Source organism: Trachurus japonicus, chromosome 12 (assembly GCF_045865225.1).
Source record: "Trachurus japonicus isolate A0001 chromosome 12, Traja_1.0".
NCBI lineage: Eukaryota > Metazoa > Chordata > Actinopteri > Carangiformes > Carangidae > Trachurus > Trachurus japonicus.
This window is the reverse complement of record NC_140918.1, coordinates 13969057-13993235: the sequence shown is the minus strand read 5'-3', so window position 1 is coordinate 13993235 and position 24179 is coordinate 13969057. Positions and strand designations below refer to the sequence as shown.

At 41.8% G+C, this 24179-nt stretch overlaps 1 protein-coding gene across 2 annotated transcripts in view; it reads left to right on the top strand.

The window, feature by feature from the left end:
• The window catches only part of pappaa (pregnancy-associated plasma protein A, pappalysin 1a), an 82049-nt gene that overhangs the window by 47707 nt on the left and 10163 nt on the right, over positions 1–24179 (top strand). The window contains exons 11-21 of one of the 2 annotated variants that reach the window (XM_085793313.1): positions 4303–4413; positions 4778–4913; positions 5654–5867; positions 9246–9420; positions 16431–16614; positions 17025–17226; positions 17347–17551; positions 18255–18402; positions 18767–18882; positions 22672–22743; positions 23746–23844. In XM_085793313.1, coding sequence (XP_085649439.1) covers positions 4303–4413; positions 4778–4913; positions 5654–5867; positions 9246–9420; positions 16431–16614; positions 17025–17226; positions 17347–17551; positions 18255–18402; positions 18767–18882; positions 22672–22743; positions 23746–23844 — 1662 coding nt within the window. Of the gene's footprint in view, positions 1–4302; positions 4414–4777; positions 4914–5653; positions 5868–9245; positions 9421–16430; positions 16615–17024; positions 17227–17346; positions 17582–18254; positions 18403–18766; positions 18883–22671; positions 22744–23745; positions 23845–24179 lie in introns of both variants that reach the window. The other variant, XM_085793312.1, reaches the window with a different exon arrangement.

The window sequence follows — 24179 nt, the reverse complement described above, 5'->3', positions numbered from 1 at the left end:
AGATACAGTAAATAATGTGAATGACATCAGCTGCTTTTCCCTGCAAGTGCTTTTCGGTGACTTAACATTCCTAGTATTAGGGGCGGCCTGATTGATCAGGGCTTGCAGAAGGTCTGTGATAAAGGAAATCACATCTGTTTTTTATTCAGTTTCATTGGACTCAGATGATGTATTAGCCATAAAAAGTTTATTTTTAAAAATCATGCTTTTTCTGAGACCGATTATAAAATGAGGCCAAAAAAGGGCCTGTCAAAGAAAAGAGAGAAGCTGACTTCCATGGTCAGTGACAGGTACACTCTTTAAGATTTAATTAGTTATTCCACTATTACCTAATGGAGGTTTTGTGGAACACTGATTGATGTTGCCGCTCTTTTTAAAGTGTTCAAAGTAGCCCTTGCATATTGACAATTGCAGCCATATGTTATGAACTTACACATCTGTGTAAAATGATCAGGTTTTGTTACTTTACCTGTGATGAAGTGAGTGCTATAAATGATCCTGGGCTCCCATCCCTCTCCTCTCAGTGCATTAATCAATGCATGTTCCTTCTACCATCCTTAGGGACTCAATATTGAGAATGCATTTACCAGTCCTTGAATAACACCTGATCATGGTCAACCAGATGAAGGAATTTTCTGATGTTTTCAACTGGAGGAGAGTTTACCAGCTCCTAGTTTGAAGAACCTGTTGGATAATACACATTTCCTATGCAAACAGATGAAACTGTCCTACTAATTAACAACTAACTAATAACTAATGTATTACATAGGTATATACTGTAGTAAATATAGACCAATGATGTACTTAATTTAAACTTTTTAAAGCCTAAATGAGGTTTTAGGCTCCACATGTTGGAGAAATTCTGTGCGAAATAGCTTTGTAAAAGAGTTGTTTGCCTGAACATGAATGAACGTGAATTAACCTGATTACAAAGGCTTAAACTGTGTGTGTGTGTGTGTGTGTGTGTGGTGTGATCAAAGGCTGAACCTTTGATTGCACTCTGGTGCTCTTGATGAAAGTGTGTTTGCAGTTTTCTAATGTGTGCAAAAGCAAACGAAGACACTGATGCATGTAGGAGCAGGAACACTGCTGAAGTCCTTAAAATGTAGACAAAGGAGATTATGTTTGAGATCATGAGATGTATCCTTAGATTAAAGTTGACAAGCTGATCATACGGTACAATTTTGGTTGCAAAGATAGCCATGTTTGGGGGATTTTGTTTGAAAGTGAAATACATTTAAATATGGACAACAGAACGTAACATTGTGCTTTAATAGAATATTAGAAAAACAAAGAAGAGGAGAATGGCAGAAAGGTTTTGTTGCATTGTTAACACAGTGAGAAGGTTCTGGGTTTGAATCCAGAATGGGGCAGTGCTTGCACAGGTTTCCTCCAGAGACCCCCGTTTCCTCTCACAGTTCAAAGACCAAACCACTCAACCAATGTGTGGTAGAATAGTCTCCAACCCTGTGGGACCCTGCAAAGGATGGATGGATGGATAAATGAATACAGTTTAAAAAAGAAGAAGAATAACACACGTAACCTTACCAACCTTACCCCCTGTGTTAATGACTAAATCACACTGATGACAAATCTATTTAGTGTTTTCACTCTTGCCATCGCATGCTGAGGAGGTTGGAGGAAGTGTAATGAGCCAAGGGAGACTTGTGAATTACCTCCTACTGGTGTGACACTTGATGGGAGGTGTTTGCTTGAGGGCAAGGGTTCTGGCATGCCAAGCAGTGTTTGTCTGTCTCGAACAGTAGGCTGTTAGAAAAACACACGAGGAGATGAGGGGGAGGAGAGGATGGGAGGAGGAGGAGGGTGTGGAGGAAGGTGTAGCTAGTGCCACCTGTGTTTACATGAATAAGTCATCAGTTTGCACATGGAAATGGTTTTGTCACCTGCTCTGCCAGTGAAGGGTTAGCAATGGAAACAGTTCCCCTTGACTTTAATTCATTAGCAGACCCGCAGTGACTTTAAAGTAGATTGGTAATTAAGTCATACAGTCAGGGAGAGTTAGTCAGACTGTTGTGGGTGTTTTTTGTCAAGGCCAGACCAAAGTTGGAGTTGGGCTGGGAAGCAGTGTTGGACTCCAGGAAGCTCTGCTCCTGCCAGAGTAAAATAACCATTGGTTTCAATTTAGTTTCTGTATTTATTACATAAACATTTAGCAAATTACTGTTTTCTGGTGACTGGAAATCTCACAGATGGTTTCGTGCATTCACCCAAAAAAAAAAAAACAGGAATGAAAAATGAACATCGACGCAACTGCACTCGCACGGGGCCAGAGTCTCATGGCGACTGATCTCAGGTGTTTCACACCTGCATTTCTCGTTTCTGCCACTTCAGCTCTGAGCAGAAAGGTCACGTCAACAGATCTAGGGGACAGATATATGGACAGATAGCTGGTCTGGCCAGTTTTCCACGGTGGCAGGATCTTACAGTAGCCTCTCTAGCAAAACTCTCATGTTACTGGTGTCTCATTTCACTAGCTCAGGGCAGCGGGCGAAACTCGTTGTCCTTGGGTATCTGCCCTCTCTCCCCTTTGTCTGTGTTTATATACTGCTCAGTAATCCTTTACCGTTTTGCCTCTCCCACTTTTCCTACATTTTAATCAAAAAGCCCTGTCTGTCATTACATATCATGTTGAACATCATCCCAGCCTCTAGCTAATGAGGTGATAATGTGTGGGACACAAATCCTGTAGGGATGAGGGGTCCTTTGAACCGTCACATGTCAGAAAAGCCAGTGTAATATACTAGTTTTGAATTCAGTTGCACTCTTTTAACTCCAGGCAGCTCTGCCATTATGACTGTTTCTGATAACTGTGCAATAACTTGATAGGTTTAGCAGCCGTTCATCAGAACTAAACTGTTTTGACTTGAATATTCTCTGTAGGTACACACAGGTGGCTTATAGATGACAAAAATAAAAGAGTCTCAACAGCAAAATTCAAACTTGAAAATAGTACACCCCAAGTCTCAAGATTTCACAGGTTGGAGTTTAGTTCAATTTCACTCTTGACAATCCTGATTACTCAGCATTCATCATATCAGCAGACTGAACACAGTATATTTATGTGGTATTAATGAATATTGTTGAAATGTCAGATTGTTCACTCTGTTATCTCATCTTACGTTACTCACATTACATCCTAAGTATTTCATATTATTTCTTATCAGTGGAGTATTTCAGCTGATCCTTATTTCTACAAAACAGGAGCGTATTATAAATCTAAAGGGATTATTAGATCAACCAGTTTGTGTTTGCCTGTGTGTGTGTGTGTGTGGGAGGGGGTACTCTCAAACAACACCAGTAGATCCCTGGATATTATTTAGTTTGCTTTCACCGGACCAATCATAATCATCATTAGGAGGTTAGAGCCAAATCCATTCAACAGGTGAGTATGACTAGAATGCTGAGACAGCTCAGACAACCTGCCAAATAACAAGGAAGAACTGGCAAACACCTCCATGAATATAGTGGCAGGAGCGAGCCGTGGCAACTCAGGTGCTTCACAGAATCATGAAAACTCTCTGAGGGCTTCTAGTGGACAGGTGCGGCATGACAGGTTTCAAGGAGCCAGCAGAAACAACACAACAGAGGTTATGAGGAAGAATGAGAGGAAGAGGGGATGGACACAGGGCGTGCAACACATGACAGAGCGCTGGGTTTGTTGATGAGACACAAATAAACAGTTCTCCGCTGAATGTACGTCAGCTGCACGTCAGCCCAAACAGCTGAGAAACAGCTGACAGTTGTGGAAAAACAGGGGGGTCACGGCGTTGTCAAAAGGTCGAGATTGTAAACAAATGTGATTATTTTTATGGATAGGTACTACGTGTCAGTGAAATACTAGGAAGTTACACATTTAATGCTCATTTTAACACAAATCCAGCATGTTGCCCTACTTTCTTTCAAACATTTGAGGTCAGTTGTGATCACAGTTGAGTTGGTAAAAGGCCAAGCTTCTCATTTATCAGAGATGGTAACTGACAACAGGAGCAGCTGAGACTGTCAAAATATAATCGCTTTTTTTTTTGGTCTGGAACACTGAAAAACACTGTGAGAAAACAGGGGTTGTCCTGTTTGCTACTGAAAAAATAAAGTTGAGAAGCGTTTAAAACAGAGACTACGGTTTGATTCTTTTTTTTTTGTTTCAAATTGAAAAAGAAAACTAAATTTCTTGATATGTTTAACATAACAGAACCATGTATAAGATGAGAAAAACAGACTTTGTTTTGAAGGTGGTGAACAAGTTAACAAATTTCCATCTTCTTTTCTCTGATGTTTCCCCAGACATGTCAATCCAAGGTGTTCGATCTATCAGATGGAGTGTCCCAGTATGCGTGGTTTCCCTGTCGCGAGGCTCATGAGACGGCCTGGGGATATCCGAGCTATTGGCTCAAGGTAAGCCCGATTGTATATCCATCAAATGTGGCTCAGGTGACATCTGCAAAGGATATAAGCTCAGTGACTTGGTGGGGAAACAATAGTTCATGTCAAACTGCTGCACTGTCACCTCGTTTTGATGCAACTCGAGCGGGTGAGGGAGCAACCTTGTAAGTGTTTCGTTAGTTTATGTCCAGCAGAAACACATTCAGTTCCTGATAGTTGTTGTATGGTGATAGCTGCACCATAAGTCGGCAGAATTTGCTTTCAGCACAGCATAGTGGTACATAGTACTGTGTTGCACCAAACATCAGCTTTGAGGAGAGGATTCACTGAGTTCTAGTTACTGAAGGCCTTAACTTTACACTTTCTTTCCATTCAGGCCCACTTTTCTCATCCCATGGTGGCAGCAGCGGTGATTATACACCTGGCTGCCGATGGGACCGGCTACATTGACCAGACTCAGTGTAACATCACTGTCCAGCTGGTGGACACCAAGGAAGGAATCCATAGTCTAGGTAAGAACTGCCTTATATAGCTTTATAATGCAACCCTCTTTATCCATCTTTGGTGTCAGATTATTAAGTATGTAAAGCTGGGCATACATGCTGCAGAATGAAACCACCTTTAAAGCAGATATCAGTGGAATGTTTTTGTTAATATAAGTCCTAAATAGTCCTATTTTCCATCAGCAATCACTTACATGAAGTATTTCAGCCTAAACACGAGTCTCTCCGTCACTCTGCTCTGCTGTAACCCGAGGAGAAAATTTTCCTTGTGGGATACAAGTGTTATCCAATGAGGGGAGAGAACGTCATGAAGGGCTGTGTGTGCAGCCAAGGGATGCGCGTGAATGTGGTGACGTAGCACGAGGACCAATTGATGCCTGACAAGGGCGGGGGCTGCTAACTCATGGTGCGTTCAAGGAAACTCGTACTTTGTGTTTTTCCTTCCTGTGAAGTCATACCAGTTCGATCTGGTACAAGTTCACGGGTCGGAAGTTACGAGTGGCCGTTATAGGGAACTTTCACAGACAACAGGACGGTAAAAACACGAGCTACGGGTTACCTGGAACGCTACCAAGTCGTAGTTGTGACTTGAAGCTGTAACTTACGGTTTCAAAAGCCTGCCTTGAACACAGCATTAGCCGAAACGGCCGTGCCACTGATATCTGCTTTAAGTACAGTGACATGTTATTTGCTGCCCTGTTTCACCTTTAAGGTTTGGTTACTTTTTCCCATCCCGTTTAACTCTACAGGTGAGTGGCGTCTCAGCTGCCGCACCAACCCTCTGGTGATCCCAGTGAACCACGACCTCTCCGTGGCCTTCTACCACACTAAGGCGATCCTGGTCATGTTTACCTCTCGCCGCGTGGCCATCTCGGGTGTAGGTCTGCGCTCTTTCCAGTCCTTTGACCCCATCACGATAAGTGGTTGCCAAAGCAATGAGATCTACAACCCCACAGGCCAGAGGTGAGCCAGAGAAACACGGTAAAGGAGCACTGGTGCGCATGAGGCCTCCATTAGATATGCACACATCCAGATCCAGAGGCATTTGAAACTGAAATCTTAAGGTTAGACGTGTTACAACCCTGCTGTCACAGCCAGATACACACATGTGATGCTGTAAAACAGAAAAATTGACTTGGTTGGTTTATATAGGCGCACTTGTTTGTACTGTGTGAGTTTTACACAATATTTCTATACAGTCCCAGATTACAGATTTGCCTCAGAGGAACAAGACAGGACAGACAGACATGCATCAAGGGCTGTATTGTATATGCAGAGCAGACGAAAGGCAGACAAAGACCGTCCTCTCTCCCATCTTAAAAGAGGACAGACTACACACACACTTGAGATGCTAGTCTATGTTAACATTCACTCAAAAGGTGAAGAGACAGTGGTCTGTTAACAGCCATGTTTCTGTGTGCATATCTTCGCAAGAGAGAGGGAGAGTGTTGCATTAATTAATGGCCCCAACAAGCTGTTTAATGTTAGACGTCTGACCGAAGTTATAGCTCTAACAGTAAAACTTTCTAAGTAAGAAATATAATATCACTGGGAATTTATAATCAATTTGGACCTCTCACTGCAGTCCACAAATTTCTAACCTCCCTGCCTCCAATACTAAATCTAGTTTACATTGTTTTGTATTGGCTGAAGTGCACACTGCATAAAAATGTCCCTTTTCCCTTAAAAATGATGCCAGAATGGGCTTGTTTCTTCTGTAATGGTTTATGTGTTAGTCAATACTGCTCTGGGGTTAATGCCATTTTCCCAAGTCAAACCCCTTAATCAAATAAAATAACCTGTCAATCAGGCATAAAAGGTGATGAGCTTTTAGAAGGGCCACCGAAAGAATCAGCAGCTATTTAGCTACAGACTCGTAATTTTGAGCGTCCTGTACCTTTAACTTTAACTACTGAACGCATGATGTCAAGTCTCACCTCACAAACACAGCTAAACCAGACCACACACACGCACGAGGAGTCACAATTTACCAATTTCCACACCACTGTCATGCATGAGACAATTCATACTCATGATGCTCCCACAGTCCTTTCAACAAGAAATGCACTAATAAACACCACAATACACAAAGAGTGGATGGTCGGGGGGTCTGTGTGGAGAGATAGAGCTGTTTGTGGCTTTTGTTGTGTGCCAGTGAGACATCCAAGAGCACCTAAATAGATTAAAACTATTGTGTATCTGCATCAGCCAGGAAATTGTTTGTTACCGCACACACACACATACACACGCGCGCGTGCAAAGACACACAGACTAGTTGCTTTCCCTCAGAGTTCTTGCTGACTTTCCTTCCTTTCATATTCTTTCCACTTTATCTAATATCCAGAGGCTCTTGAAAACTACATGTTTATATGATGGCAATTCAAGCAGACATGCCAACTTATCCTCAGCAGTTTTAACTTGAACACGCTACAAGCTGAGTATCATAATAAAGTATTATGATGAGTTTGTTATTCGCGGCTCCGTCCACACTCCAGTGGAGAGTCCTGGCTCTCTGTGTCATTGATCTGTTTCTTTTCTTTAATCAGCTCCAATTCATCATCTGCGTTCTGTCGTCTATTCCCCACTGTCCAAATTTCTTATCTCTCCTCTCCGTCCACATTCCCGTCCCATCTCACTTCCCCCTCCGCTTTATCATATTTGTTATCCCGCGCTGTCTTTCCATCCTTTTGCTTTCACACCATCTTTCTCTCCCTCGAACTGTTTGCCATCTCCCTCTTAATTCTCCCCTTTCTGTGCCTCCTACTCCCGCTTTCCCTCTCTCATTCTCCTGGGCTGAGCAGCACATTTCCCGTAATACTTATGCCTCCACAAAACACCACATCCCCTTTTCCCTGAGTTGTTAACAACAGGAGCTATTAACATGACTCAGTCTTGTGTTCCATGGTTGTCTGCAAGCACATGCACATATATGTTTTCCCTTTTGTCTAAGTTTTTTGCACTCACTTTCTTCTCACTAAAGTTTATACTCTATAATTTTTTGCACTCATCAACTCTTGCCACATCAAGAGTTTTTTTTTTTTTTAGTCTACATGGGATATTCACACTATTTTTTGTTCTGCTTTCCCTTTACTATTCCATTCTACTTTTTGCTGTACATACTATTCTATTGTGCTGTATACTGTACTTCTCATGTGCAGTGTAGGAGGAAAGTTTTCCAGGTAGTTAATTGTAATTTATGTCAGAAATTCCAGAGTGACTAGCAGAAAACCACAAAGAGATTTTGTTCCAAGCCAAAGTGTCCACAGAGGAGGCTCCTAGGCTTCCCTTGCTTGTCCTTAAAAACCCTGGGCGTAAGGGACTGCTGCTCCTGTGCTCCAGCATCTTGTCAACATTTTAATTATAAGCTTAGAGCATTACTCAGAGCTCATTTGGTTTTACTTTTACTTATTCTAATACCAGGTGTTGCTGCAGAGACAGAGTGCTAGTGAGGACAAAAAGAGAGGGATATAAGGGATAATGTAGGTGCATAGGAGGTTTGCATTATTAATAATAAGAGAGAAAAAGCATAAAAAAATCTAACCAGAAGCAAGAAAACAAATGGATGAAAAAAGGAGCAAAATAGAGATTCCATTTGTGCAGGAGTGAGTTTAACAATGTTTCTCCAGACCTGTATTTTCTTACATCCTCTCTCTCTCTCTCTCTTTGCCCCCATACCTTCCTCTCTTTCTCTCTCTCTCTCTCTCTCTCTCTCTCTCTCTCTCTCTCTCTCTCTCTCTCTCTCTCTCTCCCTCTCTCCCCCTCTCTTTCTCTCCCTCTCCTTTTCTCTCTCCCTCTCTGTCGGCTTCATAAGGGAACCCTATACTGTAGAATGCGGACCGTTGTAAAAAGGTGCCTTGGGCATCCAAGCATTCCAAGAGCATGAAATGCCTTCTCCATCAGGCTACCAATACAGAGCTGTGGCCAAACTCTACCATTGTAGCCTGCACATAATATATCCTGTCGCTCTTAATTCTCAAACTGCACTCCGTCGTGCACAGACACCCCTTTCATGCGTGCAGCAAATATAGCAATCTTTTTTCCATGTGGTTTATTGATTTGATATGTTAAACAGTCATTGATGGATGGATGTGGTTGACTCAATGCGTGGCTTTTCTGTTTGTGAACAAATGTGTGACTGCTTCCATGTTTGAGTGTCTGCAGTGTTATTTTATACTCTAAATTTATGTTGGTTGTAACTTTAAATGTGGTTTTTAGTTTCTTTCTCTCTCTCTCTCCCTCCCTCCCTCTCTTGCTTTCCTTTCACCCCCAACCACCCCCCACCCCACACCCCCACCCTACACACGCACACACACATATACACACACATGCGCTCTCTCATAGTTGTGTACATTATTCGTGCGAAGCCATTGACTGCCAGGAACCCATAATCCGCAATGCAGAGCTCAAGTGCAGTAGCCCTGGCCGCCACCTCTACAATGGGGACCGCTGCACCATCTCCTGCAACTCTGGCTACGTCCTGCAAGTCCACCAGGATGATGACATCATCAAGAGCCAGGTAGGCACACTGCTACACACTTGTTTAAAAAGCACACAGGCAGTTAAAAAGCTCGGTGCATACAGGAGCACATGAATGCATAAACGTACACATGCAGACACTTAAGTGCAAAAGCATCTCTGCAGCATATGGGAGGATGCGTGCTAACATGAATTTGCAAATGCACACATTGGACATGCATTAATGCAAACTCAAGTACACAAATGGCCATATAGAGAGAAGTGCAGACGCACATTTGCCTCTGCTCTCCTCTCCATCTCTGCATTTATTTTGTCACCTGCAAAAACTAGGCTTGGCACGGCAAGCCTCCCGGGAGAATGACATCATCAACATCCAGGTAGATAAGTGCTGCACTGAGGAGCGGAGATGCCCCAGTCTCCTCCACTCGCTACACATATGCAGACACACACACACACACACATGCACGCACGCACACACACCACGCCGCACATAATCAGCACAAGCACAGACATAATAGTGTTTAGTCTCTTGCTGAGCATGCCGCACCATCACCTCAAACAGTCACTTTGTATCGCTACTCCACCGGGACGATGACATCATCGTATAGTGTCTGCTCTCTTTCCCTCCCTCACTCCATCCCCGCTCGTTTTCGCACACATTGAAGTCTCTGTTTAAGGGCAGAGATTTGCTGCCGCTCTCGCACAGCAGCACACATTAAATGCTTCCATGTTGATGCAAGCTCATATATAAAGCAAAGCACAGACAATCTCCTGCATAAACAGGACGCAGATGTGGACAGATAGAATGTACACACAGATGCATGCGCACCACAAGTAAACAAACAAACAGGGTAGTTGACACCGCATCGTAAACCTTTTGGATAGGGGCCAAGCTGCTGTAAAGGCCATATTAACACTTTATCCTTCTCCATGGCTCTGTAAAGCAGTCTGCAAGACAATCTATTAATGCTCCCTCAGAGAGATGGGAGGTTCAGAGAACAAGGTAAATTTTGTTTTTATGTGTATTTCAATGGAAATACTGATGTATGTGAGTAATGGACAGAAATATTCAGAGAAGAGAGTGAGGAGGAGTTTTGAAGAATAAAACACAAGGAGAAATTATGATTTTTTTGGTATCCATTCTTCCTCCAGCCTTTGACATGGCTGCTGCTGGGATCTGCAACTTGTCATAACAAAAGAGTTTTCCCTCCTTTTCCCATGAACGCAATCTATGTTTGCGCACATGCACATCTACATGCACATCTATATATACTGTATCTACAATCACTATCAGAATAGTTCTCCAATGAGTCTGCACAGACTTCTAATTGCATTAGATTTTGATTGACAGTGTGCTATGTGGCTATTCATCAATGTCAGTTCATCTAGTGATAAATTATCCTTTTCAGTGAGGGAGAGGCAGGGAAGTACAGACAAAGTGGGGTGAAGGGGGGCAAGAGAGAACAGAAACGGAAGTGGGTCTGTGCCAAAAAACATTTTCTTGGACTTTGAGCTGTCACTCATCATTTGTGGCAAAGCTTCAAAGGTATTTAGAGGACCTGCTATTTATGAGTAAGTTTTTGCATCCATTCACTCAACTAAGAGACATCAGGTCAGTTTAAACTGTCATTATTTTAAGATGTTTTTGATGTAGCCTCTTTGACATTAAATTTGTGCTGTGCGACCTTTTCTTTCTGTGAAATAACCCATGTCGCACTTATTTCCAAAATACATTAGATGTTAGTATTTTTGAACTGCAAACATCACAACTTCTTTGGTATTTACTCCATGTTTTGGAATTATAAGCTGTTTACAGATGTTATAATCAGTTCCTTAGTGGGATGATTAAAATGATGAACTACATCATTCAAATCTCACATTACGCCTTCATTCACAACGAGCAACAGGAACCTAGCTGCCAAAAACTCCCTCCTGCGTTCCAAAATCATGTTAAGTCCAGTCACGTAAAGTCGATAAGGACAAGTAAATCACTGAGCTCAGCTGACATGCTGCTGCTAAAAAAAGATGATGCTGTAAAATAGATGTGCAGACTGAATTATGTTTATAATTACCATAGCAGGAGTGCCTTCTATTACTCGCTTTTTGATCCATTCCAAGTCAAGTCTTTTACCCCCAAAGAATGAAATGAGCCTCTGGAAAAAGATTCCAGTTGCACATCCCTCTGAGGGCAGTGGAAGTCTATTCTCAAAAGCTTTTGGAAGTTTCACTGTGAATAAACACATGGGCAACATTTCATATTTTGTATAAACTTGAGTTGTATTGTTTATTGTTTTGTCATTGTTTTGACATGTACGTTTTTTTTTTTTTTTTATGTTGACAGGAGAAGGCAACATTTTGAACCTGGTTTAGTTGTGAGCTATAGAATTCATAATGACGCAGCACTGTGTTGTTTTCTGTGACTGCTATAGCAGCAAAGCTGCAGAACAGACCTGGACAAACAAGACAATACAGATTTGAAAGAAACACTGGGGATACTTGAGAAAAAAACCTAAGAATGAATGGAAAAATGCTTTATGAATCAAAGGGTTAGTAATAAATCGATCTGGCCAGATTCTGAGTCTGTGTCTACTCTCATCTCCTCCTCAAATCCAGTAATAGTTGAAAACCCACATCAACAAATAAAGATCATTTTGAAGTTTCACAACAAAAGTAAAACAACAAAAATGCAACAAAATAAAAATTGAAATTGAATTAAAATTGAACAGATTTTCCACATCCCCTCAGTACACATCTCTTGATTTATTCCATTCCTTCTTTTTTTCAGCAGCACAAGTGTTTACAAAGACACACAAAGACACACACACACCTGGACGCTTACCGTAGGTTGAAAAGTTCAGTATGAAGCACAGTCTTGTCTCCTTTCATTAGCCAATTACATTTTAGTTTTTTTGTCATGTCAAAGTCGGTCTGGGAGCAGCATCTTCTCAGAGAAGGCTCTCTCACTTCTCTGACTTGTCTGTGTTTGTTTTATTCTTGATTCTTCTCCGTCTAATTGGATGAGGTCACTTTTATTTCACATTGGCTTGGCCACTGTCCAACATTAAACAGCATTCTCTTATCTGAATTTAAACACGCCCACCAAACCAGTATACCTGCCTCACTATAAAATAGCCTCACCCTGCCTGAGCATCCCATTTACTTTAAATGACCGGAAAACCCTATTCTAGTCTCAGTGATGATGAAAATGGTCCCGCATGAATAATTCCTAGAAATAACTCCTGCTAGCACCATAATTTGAGCCGTTATGTCCAATGTAAATTTACGAGCTATTAAGATCCATATTGATATATTGTCATCATTTTCATACAGTTGGGCTGGCAGCCAGCCCCGCCAGAGAAAGGATTTTATCTGCACATCATATCGACACTCAAATGTGGAATCCTGAATATCTGAGTATCTGCCCCAACTTTGACTAGAATGACTGTGCACCGTCTTGAAACTCTAAAACCAGTTTTCATTTCACCCATCATTTGAAATTGGGATGGTCTCCTCACCCATGCATAGATTTTCTGTGGGTGCTTCATGCATGTTAGGTAATGCATTAGTAATATTCCTGCTTTTGACCTTTATTAAGGCACAGGCTTGAGAAGCTGCTCTAGAGATAGTAAGTATGAGTCAAATGCAAAGGACAAATATAATTTTGAATTAACTGAAAAACCTCATCCCCAGCTAGTATTGCCTTTGCCTCTCACTACTGTAGGTATGTACTGGAGGTCCCAAGTTATATGGAGGGAAGTCTACAGGCAGTAGCTATAGGCTGCATCTAAACCAATACTTTCTGCATCCATGACTCGTACCTTACCTGGGCTCACGTATAGTCACCTGCTGTTATACCAAAGGTACCTACTGCACATGACTGAGTTTAGGTTTTTGAGTTTGAATAGAGGCTGTGTGAAAAGTGCATCACCTCTACGTTTAATCTTTGAGTGGACAGCTCTTATAGAATAGGATGTGTCTCGCAAAGATGGTTCAAAGCTGATGCATCCATAAGTGAATACAACTGAGACCTTACAGTGCCACAGCAGGGATTGACTTCCTGCACTGGTCTTCACCTTCATAAGCCTTTAAGTGAAACTTTGGTGGAGGTTGTGAACTGTAATCTCAGTTTTAGCCCTTTAACATTGCTGACTTTGCAGATGCTGAGTTAGGATCTGACACTCACTGACCGGACGAGCATGTGAATACAAATGTTCAATGTGCTGCTCTGCAGTGAAGAGTGGTCAAACCTACAGTACAGAGTCCAAAAATCCGGTGTAAATGTACTTTTAATCCTCCCACTGAAAACAAAAGCCCTCACATGGTGATTTGTAACACAAGTAGGATTGAAATCCCCCATGTTCAGGCAAATGTGGTTGTCGTTTAAAGAAAACCTAAGCCTCCCAGAATTGTATCTACTTAGAAGCATGTCTGCTTCTTAGTACTGTTAGATTCTCAGTAACACCTCCAACCACACGCTTGCCCAGAACCAGTTGTGTTAAACCAGAGCGGCAAATAAAACCACTGCTTCTAAGTACAGAAAACTTTTTCCTCTGAAACAGCTTCAATAGGGCTTTTCCATGAAGACCAGACAATAATAAATTATACTTAATTCCTTAGCATCACTGCAATAAGTCGGCCCATCAATGAACGGCTGTGTGCTGTTACCATATGTTTTGTGTGTGCCTTATGTTCGTGTGCCATCTGAGCTGAAGCGAACCCCTGAGTTGAAGGAAGAGGCTGTCAGTTTGTCAGTTCATTTGTCTGTTAGTCTGTCTGGCTTGAATTAGGCAGAGTAGCCAACGGTTGTTAAAGTCGCTACTGGAAGAAAAATAGTCAGCTGTAAATTTTTTAAAGGAAGGAAAATTCCCACACACTTACACACATAATAGTACACACAGGAACACAACCCTATATACACCTACACACTTGTGGATACACGCTGGATTAAAGCAGCACGTGGCAGATGTGCGTAAACGTAAATGTGTTTTTCTGAGTATCTGTTTGCGTACGCTTGACCACAGTTTTACACACACATGTTCTGAGATAGGTTAAACTTGTAACTTAACACTCAGACATACACAATTTCACAAACTTATTTAACATTCCTCTTGCACACATATTTACAGTCGGCACATTAACACTAAATTGATCCTTCCACATTTCTTCCATGCGGACTTTTGTTCACAACCTCCCATCATGATTGACTCATTCAACCCTACACCCAGTTATTTTTCAGCAGGCACTCACATGCGATGCATATGTTACTTTGTTGGATATCCAAATACAAAAGGAGCTTATTTATTTTGAGGGAACCCGATACTGTTTTTCAGTATCATATAATGAGATCAAGATGAAAGATAGAAATACAGAGGAAGAGAGAGAAGGTTATGAAGCAATAGATATGTAGTGTTAACTGAGTCCAGCTTGTGTTGCCTTTAAAATTTGGCCACTCTCTCAAAAGATGTGTGTAATTAAAAGCAACCAAAACAGGGGTAGGATGGTAAAAACACAGGTTTTCCCTTTGTGATCCCAGGAGTAAAACTCACAATGATTGAGCTCTCACAGCTTTGTTGTGAGATTTCTTGGCACTACCATCAATTTGGGCATTCCTGTTGCATCACATGGTGTTATTTAATGGAAGAAGATGAAAACAGATGAAGTTTTGCACAATGAGGTAGCTCCTGATTTTGGTTTTCATCTCTTCTGCAAATATGATACCACTAGCCAAATAATTTACAGGAATCGGCTATTTCTAGTGAAAATAAAATCAAATAAATCAAAACTAGAACTTAGTTCTGATGAAAAAAACAAAACAAGCCAGGAACACAAGATTTCCATTTTGAAATGTAATGTAATGTTTTGGAAACATTAGTTGTTCTTTCTTTTATACCAGTAAATATTGTTTCCTGATCTCTATGTTCTTTGAAAAATCCTTCCATCACCCCTCATCAGAAGTGGTTACACATCTACTATATGTGCACAGGATGTATAAAGACAGAGTTCACACGTACATACACACACACACAATTAATGCAAGACATGTGGCCTTTTCAAGTCTCAGTCAGGCCTCGCCGGGTCCTACCTCCTTCAGTAGTAGAATGGCTGCTGTTTCTAATTAAGGACTATTGATAGGTCGATAATATGAATGGAAAGGATGTTAATCTATTATATTAGGTCTTATATCGTGTCGTAAACTTGAGCTTGTCTTCGTTTGTCATAGTAAAGTGCTGTTACCGCTGTTGGGTTTTGACTCCTGGCCTGAGTCTGTTTCTTGCGGATTTTGCATGTTCTCCCCCCTGTGTGGATTTCCTCTGGGTTCTCCAGTTTCCTCCTGCATTCCAACAACATGTAAGGACCCAATCGCATAGAGCGCACTTTGGAGACTTGAATATGTGAGGCTGTCTGGCATGATTTTAAGAAGCTTACACAGGAAGAAGCAGTGGAAAAGTTGTGTTTTTTTTTCTGTTGACAGGCCACTGCATAGGCAAGCACTGTCAATCACAAAGCAAAACAGCATAGTTAAGGACATTAGGTAACTTAATGTTTGTGCAAGAACTACTACTACCTACTTTTTCCCTCCATATTTTTGTCAATGTCAAACATATTAAGTCATTTGTGCACATAACCGTTAACTCAGTACAGTAGCATGACCACACAGAAACTTTCATAAAGGGTTGTATTCCAGTTGTGGAAGATTCCTGTGTGTGTTTCTATGAAGATGTCACATTCCCATCAAAGTCAATCTGTTTGCTGTTCAGGCTGATTGTGCAGTTGTTGGATATCATTTTTCTGAGTGGCAGGACTTGACCTTACAAATGCTATCCGCAGTTACTTGAGCTACTGAACAGCCCGTGAAGCTGACTGACATGCAGTAAGCCAAGCCCTATGAAGCTTTGTTGGGTTACACGCTGATTAGAGTGCTGAATCGCTGTCATCGTTGTTGGCGAGGTAAACATTTATAGGACGCGTGTGGGTAATCAATCTGTCCCATCAATGTGCAAATGATTGCTGGGATCTGTCGCTCACTTTATATCTTGTCTTATTTTGCAGTCGGGCTCTTCGGTGACTATAACCTGTGCAAATGGGAAGTGGAACAAACAGGTGTCGTGTGAGCCTGTGGACTGCGGTCTGCCGGACAAATACCATGTTCATCCAGCACGTTTCAGCTTCCCAGACGGCACTACGTATGGCAAGAAGATCACCTTTCAGTGTCGAGAACCTGCCCAGCTCATAGGTGAGATACGTAGTGGCGCATTCACAGATACATATTTTCAGGCTCATCTTTTACCAGGTTTATGAAAAGAAATATATGTGTACAGCTTTATCTATGAAGACTCTAAGCTGTACAGCTATAAAAGTTTACATAAATAAGAAAAGTAAATTTCAATGGCAGATATCTTGACATTTAAACCTCAGATGAGCAGAAATTTTAACACTAGTTTTACAAATAGCATTTAGATTAGAATCTGGGGTACATAGATAGTGTTTTTTTCCCCATATTAAACAACAAGAGATATAGTAAAGACATTCAGTATTCTGTTTGCCAATTTCGGTTTCTGTTTTAAATTTATCGTCTTTTCATTTTCACAATTACCTGACCAACACTTCTGTTTTCATGTATCACTTTCTTCTTTTTCCGCTCAGGTACAAACAACACCCTAACTTGCCTTGAAGATGGTCTGTGGTCCTTCCCGGAGGCCCTCTGTGAGCTCCGCTGCCCAGCTCCTCCTCCTGTACCCAATGCCGTGCTGCAAACCAAGCGCTGTAACGACACGGGCCTCACAGTGGGCACGCTCTGCAAGTACCTGTGCAGGCCAGGCTACCATGTCATCAACAAACCTAAGAGGTAGAGAGAGAAGGAGAAGCAGTTGTTGTTTGTATTTTGTTGGTCTTCCATCAGAACATTTCCAGGTGAGAGTACAGAAGGCCTGAAATCTGTTCCATTAATCGCCTCCTGTCCCTTTAGGCGCGCATTTAAGCGACAGTGCACGGAGGATGGCAGCTGGCTAGAGGGGTCATGCGAGCCAGTGACTTGTGATCCCCCACCTCCAGTCTTCCATGGTTCTTATCACTGTACCAATGGGTTCCGCTTTGGCAGTATCTGCAGACTAAACTGCTCTGATCCCGCCGGTAAATCCGCTATCGCCGCCACAGGAGGCTCTGCCCATACGGTGAGGCTGCTGCACGGTCCATGCAAGCAGGTCTGTCCATATCTTTCCTCTCTTTCTATTCTTGCTTTACCTATGTTTTTGTCTTCTTTTGCTCATGTGTATAAAAAAAAGACATTCTCTTTTTTCTCTCTTCTTTGCATCTGTACTGTTGTTTGTCACTCAAGGCTTATTTTAGGCATAAATGTTCTGAATAATGTAATCAAAATGAATATAATCAATTACTAGCTATCTAAGTGTGTTGCATGGTTGAAGTAATGTTATTGTACTGTATTATATTATTATAAACATACTATGATAGCTAATGATGCTAAAGTACAGAATTAATGAGTAGAAACCTATTTGTTTCCCTGAATACACTCTCTGCCCTCTTCCTACACTGCCCTCACTGTCTGAGCACTTTACTCTCTATTCCTGTTCCTCTCCCTGTCTCCCTCAGCCCTACTCAATTTGACGCCATGCTAATTAGATTGCTATTGATTTCCAGAATAGTCCTGCTGCCACAGACTTTTGAAATGTATACACCTTTTAATCTGTTCTGCCTCTCAGGCGTTGTGGCTTGGACGCCTGAAAAAAAATTGGATTGTATTTCCCCCTTTGCACTGGGCTGCCATGTCGGTGTCCTTGGCCTGCCAGTGTTTGTGTGTCAGTGCATGTGTGAGTGTGTGTATAATTGTTTGTCTGTCAATATGTGTGTTATTCTCAGGGCGGAGCATCTAATGCGATCCGCTGTAGGAAAGATGGAAACTGGACAGGGTCATTCCGCGTGTGCCCACACAGCAAAGGCCAGTGTTCTTTACCTCAAAACCTCCATTATAGTCTACAGTACTCATGCAAGCAAGGACACGGCATAGGTCTGTATGCACAAATTTACTGTTATACAATACAATTTCAGTTGTCTTGCTTCTGACGTCATGTTTCATTGTTTGCATTACTCAGCTTTTGTTGTGTATGTGCTATTATTCTTCACTGTGTCATCATTACTCATTCCTTTTCAGTTTGAACCATTTACAGCCATTTTAATTTTCTTTTAATACAAGTCAACAACATGTCTGTATGTAAGCTACGTAGCACTTTGAACCATGATCATTTGAAGGGGAAAGGGTTAAAGGGGTATGATAGGCTATGTCATTTGAAATGTTTGATCTAGGTGCGGCCGGTGCATACTTTGACTGTTTTTGTTTTTCCCGTTCCTTTCCCGCTCACGCGTTCGCACAGGTGAGGAGTGCGAGCTGAGCTGCAGAGAGAGTAACAACGACGTGGTGATCCTCCCTAGCAACATGACCGCTGAAAGTGTACTTAAAGAGCACTGGAGGAACCCGAACAAAGTCAAGGTAGGTCTTTTCGTATGTGTGTTTGTGTCCGCCTCACAGCTCTGACAGACGCACTTCACAAAGTTCTGCGATCCACATCTCTCCTGTAAGGAATTTCACGTATAGTGTCTACATCCTGGCTCTATTACCCACAATGCAAGATGCCCGTTCTATGCTTGCCTTTTGTGCCCAGTGCCAGGAAAATGTTTGTCTTAGCGGCATGGCAACCCCTCAAACATTTTTTATTTTGCTTCTGATTTGAAGTGCAACAACACACTGCTGCCCTTCTGCAGCCCAGATCTCAATATGACATTTCATTAACCCCCTTTAAGAAATAATAAACTGAAAAACATCTCCGGGATTAAACTGACTATTGCCTGTACAATGGCAAGTATGTAATCATACCACTCAAAACATTCAGTTTCCCATGTATTTGTCTTACTACAAGAAATGAATTGTGGTGAAAAAGGAAAAACAAAGAAGAAAAAAAGATTCTGCTGAATTCCTTTGGCTCTGACCAAGTTGTAAAACCTTATCAAATGGGTAATCATCACTAATCACAGTAATTTTCTGAAATAAACTCATGATGCTCTCTAGATAATAATTTATGTATCAACTGTACTAGTTAAGTACTGTTTGCTTAAACTGGCAGATAGGAAAACATGGGGGTCACAGGTTATGGCAGCAGAGGTCATTAAACACAAGAACTGTACAGCGTGTCCCTGTGGGGGGTGGGGGTGGAGTGTGTGTGTGAAGCTTGCTGGGTGGATCAAGAGGCAGGAATATGGGGTGAGTGTGTGTACACTTCTGATTTTACCTCCTCCATTTAACTTGATTAATGTCGACGGTGTGCAATTTGTTTTCGGTGTTTCACTCAGCTTAATGCCCTTTTTAGCTGTGGAGGCGGAGGAGGATCTTAATAAACAGCATCAAGTTTTGTAACTAGAGAAGGAGAAAAGGGAACACATTGTATTTCTCACTGTATTTTGTCCCACAACTCCATTTGTTTTTGCTTCAGAGTCACACTGAGTCAGCAGCTTTTTGTGGTAGATGTTAGGGGGAGAGGAGCGGGTTGGGCCACGTGGACATGAAATGATCTGTTTTTCATGGATTTGTGAAACTGATAGGATTTGTGCTCAGTCGTAATTTGAGACTAGAGCCAATGCTGTTGGGGGCAGCTGATAGCATAAGAGAAGTCGGAGAAATGAGGGATGGTGGGGTGAGAGTTACAGGCACGATGCACCAGGGACTGAGGGCGGAGGTTTTTTCAGGTAGCATGAACATGTTTTGTCCCGTGATAAGTTTCTTTCTTACAGTAATATGGGCAGTGACGTAGTTCAGCCCAAGTCAGGTCTAAGTCTACTGAGTTTGAGCCCAAGCCACCATAGAAGAGTCAAAGTTGAGGGCTAGTCCCCACTACCTGAGTTTTAGCCAAATCATCAAAGTTTAGTCTGAGTTGAGTTCCAAGATGGCTCCAGTGCTCAACTCTGGCACAATCAAAGAGCAAAAAAAAACCAACAAAAAAACAAAAACTCCACATCAAACACAAACGACACAGCTGTCACCGTTTCGAAAGGATTCAAAGCGAATTAAAGGGAGTTTGTTTACTCTGTGTGACACAATAGCCAGGTGCACGCATTAGAGCTAACACCACCACCACCACCAACAACAACAACAAAAAGCCAGAGTCCTCGTCTCTAACCTCCAGGTCAGCACTCAAGTCTGAGTCCAACTCATTAGTGCTATAGTCCAAGTCAAGTCACTAGTCCCAAAGATCAATAGTCCTGGAGTCGAGTACTACAACACTGAGTACAGGTAATACAAGGAGGATCAATTTCATGTCCCCCAGACACTTGCACAAGCACAGCAGTGACACCTTTTCCAATAGTAGTCAGTTTGTAAGACATTACATTTGTATTTACACTCATGTCAAAGGCTTGAACATCCTTCAGAAAATGGCTTCAAGAAACGAGAGCAGTAGGAGGTAGCTGTGGTGGAAACAGAAATCATTCATGACAGTGACTAACAGTTGTAGTAACAGTGCAGTAAGTGGAAGCAGACGTCATAATATGCCTCTAAACAACCCTGTAGGACAGGATGCTTCATATAGTGTCTTAAAGAGAAGCCATGACCTGAAATGCACTTTCTAGTTCTACTTTGCTGAGTTGGAGGTGAATGTTGCCCACCTTAATAACTGATGTTGATTTATTGCCTTTAAACCAGTTGTATTTCAGCTCTTAGTGTGACCCACTTAGAATTCTCTCCTGCTTTTCTACCTCCACCCTCCTCTTCTTTTTCCTGTCCCTCTATATCTAACGATTCTGCGCCCCCGGCACCCTCCTCCCCCTTTATCAGCAAAATTACCCTGTCGGGCTTGCTGTGGAATTAGTCATTTTCTATATGACATGACCTCGTCTGTGGTGGCGCTGAGATAGGGATCTATTTTTATGTGGTATCAGCGCCCCGGGGAGGCTTCAGAGGGTGAGGATCCCATACGTAGCGAGGGGTGAAGCCAGGCCACAATCATGGATTATCATGATTTACGGCCTTGCTGTAAGAGGAGAAAAAAAGAGTGAGAGAGAGAAAATGAGAGAGAGAGGGGAAGAGAAGGAGTTTCTGGATGACATCATCATAGCAGAACACTAGGAAAAAAAAGAGAATAAAAGTACAGTAGTTGCAAAAAGTTTCACCTCTAAGACAAAATTATGTGTTTAATCTTCTACCACAGAGGGACGACCCTCACACACATGCATACACGCCTTGCCTGCATTGTGCGATGCAGTGCTACAGTACATCACAGTAGTAGAACAGTTACTCCCGCAGCTCTCAGTCGTCCTCAGATATAATGTTGTTCCTTCTTCTCTACCTTCATCCCCCCATCTTTCTTTTTTTTTTTTTTGCATTGATTTGCTGACAGCGCTGAAATGAAAAATACCTTAGTTTGCAGCAACAAAAGAAAAGCACGTCAAATTTGTGAGATATTGGGATGCAGGGGGTCTGAGGAATGAACCATCTAAGGTCAGACGGTCCTTTGCTGTGGATGGCACTTTTGATTGTGCGCACTACTATCCCAAGTCTGGACAGACACACTTGTGCTGTAAACAAGACCCCTCTCCGTGCTCTGGCTCAAGCACACCCATGTATACAATTGTCAGTACACACTTTATGAAGGCATAGACACACAACACTGGCATTGATACCCACCCAGAATCACATGAACATGTTATTTTCATGTATTTAAAATACAGTATACTGTATGCCTGTATGAACACATTTGCACATGCAGGTACACATTCCAGCTCAGCACTGTCCACCTCCCTCGAGCACAAATGTTTTCTGTTGCATTACAATGAAGAGCACAGCAGGAGAACAGGATGGGATTCCACACATTCTGCAAAGATATTTGAGAGCATGGTTCTCTTTACCTCTGTCTCTCTATCTTTCTCGCTCCAAATCTTCGCCCTCCTGGGGCCATGACTTAGTTATAAAAAACACCACTTTTATCAAGTTATATCTTGTCAAAATCAATTTATACAGCTTTGTTCTTTGCTCAGTGTAAATCAAAGACGGCTTCACAATGAAAGCAACCATGCGTAGCACATGAGCCCTGTTGATATCTCCCATGTTTCACTTACTTTCACTCACTTTTAGGATAAAGGTTATGTGGACTGAAATGCACCAAAGAACCAAGTCTTGGTGGAGCTGTTCATGGGCTGCACACAAGGGGAATGGGATGTTCAGACTAAAACAATGAAAAGGCCAGTTTTCTTAATGAATCTAACCTCACTTCAACTTGTGTCTATTTTACAGACTATAGTGTGTACAATGGGCCTGAAGTGGTATCCACACCCAGAATTGCTCCACTGTATCAAAGGATGTGAGGTAAGGGCTCGGCTCGGGTTAGATGTTTTTTCTTTCTTTTGTATTTGTCGAGTAACAGTCTCATCTATCACACAAAACCTCCAGTGCTTACACTCTTTCACCTTTTGTGATCCTGAATATATTAAGTACGAAGTATAAAGTTTTCCCGTGGATGACCAATGGAGTAAAGACAGACGCTGGATTGGCTGATGCTATGCAAGTTAAACTCTAAGAGAAACCTGTGGGTGAAGACTGATCTCTGGATTTATAACTCTTAATGTTCTTGCAGGTGCAACTGAGATCAGCGGCTAGATTTCTTTTGTTCTTCTAAAGGCTATCTTAAGTGAGGGTGAAGTTATGAAATACAGTGATGTTACAACACACTGGAAAGATTTTTTTTTCAGATAATAGCAGAGGACAACCACCTGCATGGGCTGCTGTTCGGGTATTTGCTGCTAATTGAATATATGAACTTGTCGCTGTAGTTTGACGTAATTAGGGATTTATTACTTTGTTGGAAAAATGTGATCATGTGACCATGCGTTAAACCTGTCTTTTCTCTAAAAATGATGCATTTACATGTGAAAGAATTCTATTCCATTTCACGGAAGAATGATATCATGTGCTCGCTTTAGGCCAACTGGATAACCTGATTGGTAACCCAAGTGGAGGGTGGGGCCAACCCAATAAATCACCTTATTGGAGTGTTTTCTGTAGCGAATAGTTTATGGTGTCCTCAGTTTGACTTACGGGTCTGGCCCACTAAGGGCTTAAAAAGTCACATTGAAAGATGAGGGAAATTTAATGCATCAAATTCATCAGCAAATCTATTCACAGGCCTCTAAAGGCCCTGAAAAAGAACCTACCACTAAAACAAAAGCCTTTTTCCTATAATTCACTCTTTGAATCATTATCAACCAGTTACGTTTGCAATAAAAAGCTTTTCTCTTTACATTGTTTTTTTTATTTGTATTATTATTATTATTATTATTCTAATTGATACGTTGCCTCTTTCTTGTGTAGCCATTCATGGGAGACAACTACTGTGATTCGGTCAACAACAGAGCCTACTGTAACTATGACGGGGGAGACTGCTGCGATTCCACTGTCAAGACCAAGGAGGTTAGTGGCACGATCATACCTGAGAGTAAAGCTCACCCAGACAAAGACAAGATGTTGGGTTTGGTCACACTGATCAACAGTTAAGTTTTATGGCTCAGGGATAAGTCCTACATTTCAGATGTGAGCATTTTTCATTTTCCCTGCACCTTACCCACTTGGACCTCCTTTACTTTCCAACTGCCATTCATCCAGTGAAGGTTGCATGTTTCCTCTATCAAGCTCTGGCATTTATAAATAATAAATTCTACCTACAAAAGGTAAGTATAATGGAAGATTAGAATTTGCTGTCGAAGACTGTTTTATTTCACCTCTTGGAACGTCTCTAAACAGATTCT